Raw genomic sequence first — 7773 nt, forward strand, 5'->3', positions numbered from 1 at the left:
GATGTAATTTGAGAATTTTACTGAGTAAAAATTGTTAGTTTTTTATTATTTAGCTGATTGTTGCGCTTGAGGACAGCACACTTCGCGATGGTATTAAATGTATGTACGTAGCGGCTGCTAAGGAAACGAAATTCTCGCCTGAATTATGCTGGAAAACTTCGGAGTGCCACCGAATATTTTTGGCAAGGGGTCAATTAGTAGATACTAGACTGTCCAGGAGCAGTCCACATGTTGCCATAGGAACTCCTATACCCTCTATGTAAGAAAATTAAATGGCCGTGCAGTTTTCAGCAATGTCTCTGTGCCATGAAGCTCAGCTTTGCATGAAATCCACGGGGAGTTCGTGAAGGAACATACCTCCACCAAAACTGTCCAATCAACTTCGGCCGATCCGTGAAAATGTCTAGTCTGTACTAGTTCCAGAGACTTCAACTCTCCTCTTCACCCCTTAGGTGGAGGAGTGAAGAGAAGGATCTAAGCGGAGCCAGTCTTGGTGCGGAACTACTGACTTATCCTTACCCGCAACTAGCACGTTAAGAAAAGCCTTTGGGGGTTCTACATTGGTGTCGATCGAGGACCGGATCTCACCCACAATTGGAACTTTATATAGAGACATATTTCTCTACAATCTTCAGAAATCGGATCAAAGGTGACGCACAGCGGCAGGATGCTGTATATCGAAACTCATGTGGCCCATGCACAACCCTAAGAGAACACACAACTTACTGAGTAAACCCAGATCTGACGTTGTAAGTGTTGTAGCGACTCTTACTGGGCATTGGCCGGTTGGTACCCACGCAAGAATGCTGGGAATCGCCTACAACGGCTTCTGTAGAAGCTGCAGAGACGAAAACGAGCAGGAAACAGTAGAACACCGTCTTTGCAAATTTCCAGCTGTAATTGGAGCAGAAATACCACGATAGAAGCATATGAGTTCACATCATTACGAGAGCTATCTGGTATAAGTCTGCACTACATAATCAACTTCATCAACCACGCCGGTGGGTTATAAAATATTCATTTGAGGTATATGGTGTCAAAATGGCACTAAGCTGCTACTTGGGCGTATTAGTTTTTCCGCCACCATTCTAACCTCACCTAAGACTAACTAACAGGGCACCTGTGGCAACTGTCTGTCAACTCACCAAAGTCTTTCGAAAGATAAAAGTCTTTCAACTCTGGCAACTATCTTCAAAGCCCTCTACTGTCTTTCGAAAGACTAATTGAAAGACCTGCTTAACGAGCTGGTCTTAGCGTCATTCTGTTTGTCTTTTAATTGTTTTAAAAATTAAATTAAATAAAAAAAAATTATATATATGCATATTTCTTTTTTTCAATAACAAAAACTAAAAATTAAAAAAAAAAATGTATTAAAGAGAAACAAAAAAACCATATTAAAAAGCATAAAAAGATTTAAAAATTTTAAGAAATTAAAAATAAATGTTTCTTTTTAAAACAATAAAATCAGAAAACTAAATGAAAATGTAATTATAAAAGAAGAAAATGAAATATAAAAGAAAATAAGTTCCCAGGAATTACATTACTTTACATTAATAAAAAATCAAAACATAACAAGAAGAGTGAATTAAAAAATTATAGTTAAAAAAAAGTAAAGTAAGTTCCATAAAGTTCTATAAAATTAATGAAAGTATATTTCTTTTAAAATTTATAAAATCTGAAAATAGAAAGAAATTTAAAATAGAAAAGAAAAAATGTCTGTTAAAATAAAAGAAGCAAGTAATTTTTAAGCAAAAAACTAAACCGACTTCAATTCTCATATAAAAATTTAATAGAACCGTTAATTTCTTCATGACCCAATGATCGGATCGAAACCAAATTAGTATGGGGCCACCCCTGAGGCACCACATTTCCGATAGAAAAAGAATTGTCGACATCGGTTGACGTGGTCCAAAATTAAAAAAATATGTTAAATAAAGATCAAATGAAATTTTAAAAAATATGTGTATAAGTATTTTTCTTTTTAAGTAAATGAAATTAAATAATGAAAATAAATTTAAGGTAAAAAAAAGAAAACGAACATAAATAGAAAAAAAGAAAAAAAATACGCTCGCCGAAGACTGGAATCTGTATCTCCCAAATGGCAAACCAGTGCTTTGAGCACTTGGCTATTCCGGCTGTTAGAGCGGCGCAAGTGCTTTTTGGCAAAAGAGGTTTTCACCACGAGGCTTTTTATACCTTTCATGAGCATGAAATGGTATTATAACTTTGGTCCGATGTTTGTAAGTACCAGAATAAGAAGAGATAGACCCATTAAAATGTATACTTATATGATCAGAACGTCGAGCTGAGTTGATTTAGCCATGTCCGTCTGTCCGTCTGTCCGTCTGTCAGTCTGTTTGTATGCAATCTAGTCTCTCAGTTTTCGAGATATCCGGATCAAATTTGGTAGGTGGGTGTATTTTTATAATGTATTAATCATTTGTCGGAACCGGAAGAATCGGACCACTATAACATATAGCTCCCATACAACTGATTGTTCAGATATGAGATTTTTCATTATAACTTCTCCATTTATGCAGCTACGAACATGAAATTCCGCACTGTTTTCAATAATTATCAACAGAAAACTTACAGTGAAAATTAAAAAGATCGGGTAACTATAACCTATAGCAATACTTGCACCCATTATCAACAGAATACTTACAGTGAAAATTACAAAGATCGGGTCACTATAACCTATAGCTCCCATACAACTGATTGTTCAGATATAAAATTTTGCGTTATAACTCCTCCATTTATATAGCTAGGAACATGAAATTCCGCACTGTTTTCAATAATTATCAACAGAAAACTTACAGTGAAAATTAAAAAGATCGGGTAACTATAACCTATAGCTCCCATACAACTGATTGTTCAGATATGAGATTTTTCGTTATAATTCATCCATTTCTGTAGCTAGGACCATGAAATTTCGCGCTGTTTTCACTCATTATCAACAGAAGACTTACAGCGAAAATAACAAAGATCGGGTCACTATAACCTGCAGCCCCCATACAACTGATTGTTCAGATATGAGGTCTTTTATCATAACTCCTCCATTTATGCAGCTAGGAACATGAAATTTCGCACCATTTTCACTCATTATTAACAGAATACTTACAGCGGAAATAACAAGGATCGGATGACTACAACATATATCTTCCATACATCTGATTGTTCAGATATGGGATTTTACTGTAAAACTCCTTTATTTGAACAGCTAAAACCGATAAATTTCGTAAGATATTTTATAAATAATAATACAAAGTCTACTGAGAAAATCGTCAAAATCTATGCTTTATAAGCTTTATCTCCTATAGCACTGATTGTTAAGATACCAGTTTTTGCCATATATCTCCTTTATGTACGAAACTAAACCCAATAAATTGTGTTACCGGTTTACATACCGATCACATAGCGGTGAAAATCACTTAGATTGGTGTCATATAAAGTATATCTTCCATACCTCTGATTGTTTAGATGCGATTTTTTATATAAGTATGTAACTCCTCTATCGATGTATGCAGATGTATTCAAAAGCAGTAATCTGTCAAAGTAAAATTTGCAGATGTTCATGAAAGGTATGAAGCCTTCGGCATAGCCGAAGACAGCGCTGCTCTTACTTGTTTTTCTAAGACTTTTGTGCTAGAATAACAAAAGTCTCTCAAACCATCTTTCTATCTGTCTTTCATTTGTCATACGAAAGACTTTTTACTATCTTAGGCAGAGTTGCCCTGTAAGTTCACATCAAGCTTAGTTAGGGCATTTTGTTAAAAAGGTAGCGATATGCAGAAAATAAGTAGTGCCGGCTTATGAACTTGCAATGAGCGAACTGACCTTAGCAAACCAACTTTAAAATGCTAGAAGTTCTATCACTAAAGATGAACACAGTGTAAAATGCACTCATTTTAGGCTGAGTGGTTTCGTAAGTAAAAAAAGATAAGCAACCACAACTTTTGCTAACATAAATGAAAGAAGCAGCCAAGATGCTTCAGGGTGCGTAGGAGTGTGCCTTGCTTGGATAAAGCGATCAAAACTGTATTTCAGCAAATTTTGCAATAACTTCCCGCTATCAAATAATTGACAGAAATATCTGAAAACCTCTAGTCTAGAGGCCACTAGAGGACGTCATACAAGTGAGTTTTATTTTTTAGAAATTTTTTGCGAAAGTAACAAAATATTTAAAACCACGTAAAACTCAATATAAAACTGCCAGCTTAAAACAAAGAGCAGCTCTAATTACTCTTCAATTTTGAAAATAAACCAATTCAACCAATATTCAAAATGGATAATTATCCTTATCGCCAACTCCGTGTGAATAAATCATTCCCATAGTTTAACAAGCGAAACAAAAACCAATTGGAAAAAGTTGTTTTTGTTTTGCTTTATAATTTTTGGGAATATTTGTTCACATGGCATTCGTGATAAGGCCGAATATGCTAAATGCTTAAGGATCCAATAAAGAAGAATAGAAATTCATTTTTGTACAAAAAATATGTTTTAATATATTTCGAGTATATTAAAAATAAAAATTTACACAATTTCTATTACTTAAAAACTAAATGGAAGACAATTGATTTCTTAAAATTAAAGCTTTCATATATCGACGATGCTTCTGGTAGGCCAGTCCACGCAGTGTTTCCAAAAGTCTAGAAGCACACGCACAGATCGATTAAGGGCTCTAAAATGGATCGCCGAAGGGATGGTTGGCAGTTCGACTGCATCACACGCGTACATACGCTAAGCTATATACATATAAACTATTAAAGCTGCGACAATATAAAGCGTTTCTCGTTACAATGTAAGCGGTGCGGTTTAAGGACGAACCAGGTCCTTGAAGGCACTAGCGGCTTGCCAGTAGAATGCGCGTAGCATTCGGGAATAATCAGTAAAGCGATAAACAGCAAAATCCGGCACCATTACTCAGCAGCGATCGCATTGCTTGCTGCAGCCTGCAACTCAGCCAACTCGTTGAGGAAATTCTCATACTCTTCAGCGCTGATTGCTGAGCAAGAGCAGAGTGCATTTACTTCGCTTAGAACGGCGGCGTCAGCTTCGCGGCGCTTCTGCTTCTCAGCTACTTTCAACGACTTCTGCGCTGTGATTTGCTGCTCTGCTTTGTTGATTACCTTAACCGATGTGGATGGCTTGAAAACGCGGCGCAACAACTTGAAAGCCTTGTTGAGTGCCTTCCTTGGTGTATATTGCTGCGGCTTGCTGTTGATGGTTTGCTTAGCCAATTTGTTGGCATCGCAAGTATTCACGAGCGTAGCGTAAGACAAAGACATTGTTTACTTTTTTTTTTTAAATTTTCCGAATTAACTTGAATTTTTAGCTTCAGTATTTCCAAAATTACTTTGCAGTTACTTGCTTGAATGCAACGCTACGAATGATGTCCTATCGCTCACCAACTCGACTTTTTATACGTTTGCGCATGCGCTAAACTACCCCTAGGTGGCTCGAATAAGCAGTGAGCAGCGCACTGTAAATGCCCTCCTGACCAATCAGCGCACGCATAGCCGGGCAGGTGTAATTTGATTTTCTTTCTCCCTGGCTGGTGCTCTTTCCATTACCTGCGCCTGACCTGCTCTGACGTATTCTCCCAACCTTAACGCACACAATTAGTGTATTTGTTAAGGTGTCGCGACGCTGAGACTGTCCCTGATCCAATGCATTTATCCCCGCTGCGTTGTTATAGTTAAGGCCTTTGTGGATTTTTTTAAATATTTTTGTTTGTTTTTTTTTTTTTGGAAACGAGCGATCCCTTGCACGTGTGCAAAGGGATTTTTCCTGCATGCCTACACACACTCCGCTGGTGTTTTTGTGTGTTTTCCTTTCTACCTGCTAGGCAAAAGAACAAATAATTCAGATTAAATGGTAATGCTGAAAACGCATAGAGCATATCCTTTCTTTTCTATGCATATCAACTATTTGCTATGCTGATCGTGGGAAAGTAAAATAAATTTTTCGAGTTTGGAATTTTCATAAATCTTTTGTTGATTTTTTTTTTCTCTTTTCCAGATTCGTATTTCATTTTAAGGTAATTTGAGTTGCGTTTCGGTAATTTTCATTCAAGGCACGCATTTATGAAAATTGAAATGCTGATCACTGCTGCGCTGCCGATGATCTGTGTGTGCAGATATTGAGCGATGCTGCTATTGTACGTTCTGCTCATTTTGACCGTTACAATTTGTGGTGCGCATTTTCAAGTAAATCGGGAATGCATTTTTTATGCTCGATCAACAAAGCGTATGTGCAGTAATCTCTGAATTGATCGTGGTGTTGGGAGTAAGGGTTGCAGTTTGCAGCAATTGAAAACTAAAAATTGTGGGCAGGACAAGTGTTATACCCTCGTTAAACATATGTTGCACTTTCTTATTTTTATGATTTAGATTTTTTTTGTGTACATGCTTTTATAGCTGATCTTTGATACTTGTGCACGTAGCAAATGCTGGCTGACGATCAGCGCGGTGGACGCTGCGTGGCACTGCTATGAATTTTTAATTGAGGGTGGTAGAGCGCATTGGAGGCGAAGGTTTTTATATAGAATATAATTCAAAGTTCCGTACTCTGAGTTTATATTTAAATACTACTTTGAAATTTAGGAAAAAGTTTGGTTTAGAGAAAATGATGAAAATAAGATTCAAATGCTAGTTTGTTGGGGTAACTGATATGATATTAAGCCAGGAGGCGCTAATTAGGTTACCGGCTCTATATTATTTGTTAATACATATGTATTTGTGCCTGCAATTTGTGGCAGATTTTTTGCTGTTGTCACGGAAGTTGAGGGATCTACAGTTTTAGGCTGCCTCGGAGCGGAAAATGTTTTTATATGAGAAGCTTTTTCCAGGAATATGTACATAGTACAGTCAATGTCGCTCTATTTTTAGGTGTACTTGTGGTTATTTGTACCGGTTACCTATTTCAAAAAACCGGGTTTTTAGTAACGGGTACCAATTTTGAGAAAAGTGGAGTTATCACGTTCATTTTTTATTACTAATAATAATAATAATAATAATAATAATAATAATAATAATAGTAATAATTTTTGACGCTTACACTATTGATAACTGTTCTTTGCGAATAACCAATTTTTAATGATTCGATATTTAATATGAACAAAGCAAGAAGAATACCTGTTTAATAAATTTTTAAATTCGCTTTATTCTTTAAATATTAAAAAACGGGGCAGGACCACTCCGCTTTTTTTGAAATTGGTAACCGGCACTAAGAATTCGGGTTTTCGAAATTGGTAACCGGTATGAAAAAAGCGATTTCTATTTACTCGTTCAAACAAACCAATTTTAAATCTTCAGAATGCTGCTTGACTTCCTATAAAATAGCTATTTAATGTAGACATATTCTAAACGAGATGGCATCCAAGTATACCATAAGTGTGGTTTGGGTTGGATGACCAGGTAATTGTGCGACAAAAGAATTGGCAATTGACCTCTCATAAAGCGCGTATATAACTTTTGTTCTGGAAACTATGAGTTCAGATCTATTTTAAACTTCAAACTTAAGATGCAATACAAAACCAAAATGAGTGAGCTATTCAAGTATGGCGGCAAGGAGCTGCCTCGCCATTGGCGCCAACTACCGCGGGATCAGCCTTCTAAGCATAGGTTACAAGGTCTTGTTGAGTGTATTGTGTGAAAGACTGAAGTCCACAGTCAACGAACAGATTGGACCTTATCAGTATGTCTTTCGGCACGAAAAATCCACCATAGACCAGGTGTGCGCGAAATGAATACGGCTATGTAAAATGACGTT

The 7773-nt window shown here is 36.5% G+C and overlaps 1 protein-coding gene across 1 annotated transcript; it reads right to left on the reverse strand.

The window, feature by feature from the left end:
• Nucleotides 1-4515: 4515 nt before the first annotated feature.
• On the reverse strand, nt 4516-5459 carry LOC118739876. Its single transcript, XM_036471372.1, has one exon. The coding sequence runs from the start codon at nt 5286-5288 to the stop codon at nt 4920-4922; it is 369 nt and encodes a 122-aa protein (XP_036327265.1). The 5' UTR covers nt 5289-5459; the 3' UTR covers nt 4516-4919.
• Between the last annotated feature and the right edge of the window lie 2314 nt (nt 5460-7773).

This window comes from Rhagoletis pomonella, unplaced genomic scaffold (genome assembly GCF_013731165.1).
Source record: "Rhagoletis pomonella isolate Grant_MI unplaced genomic scaffold, Rhpom_1.0 Rhpom_scaffold_00005, whole genome shotgun sequence".
Taxonomy (NCBI): Eukaryota; Metazoa; Arthropoda; class Insecta; order Diptera; family Tephritidae; genus Rhagoletis; species Rhagoletis pomonella.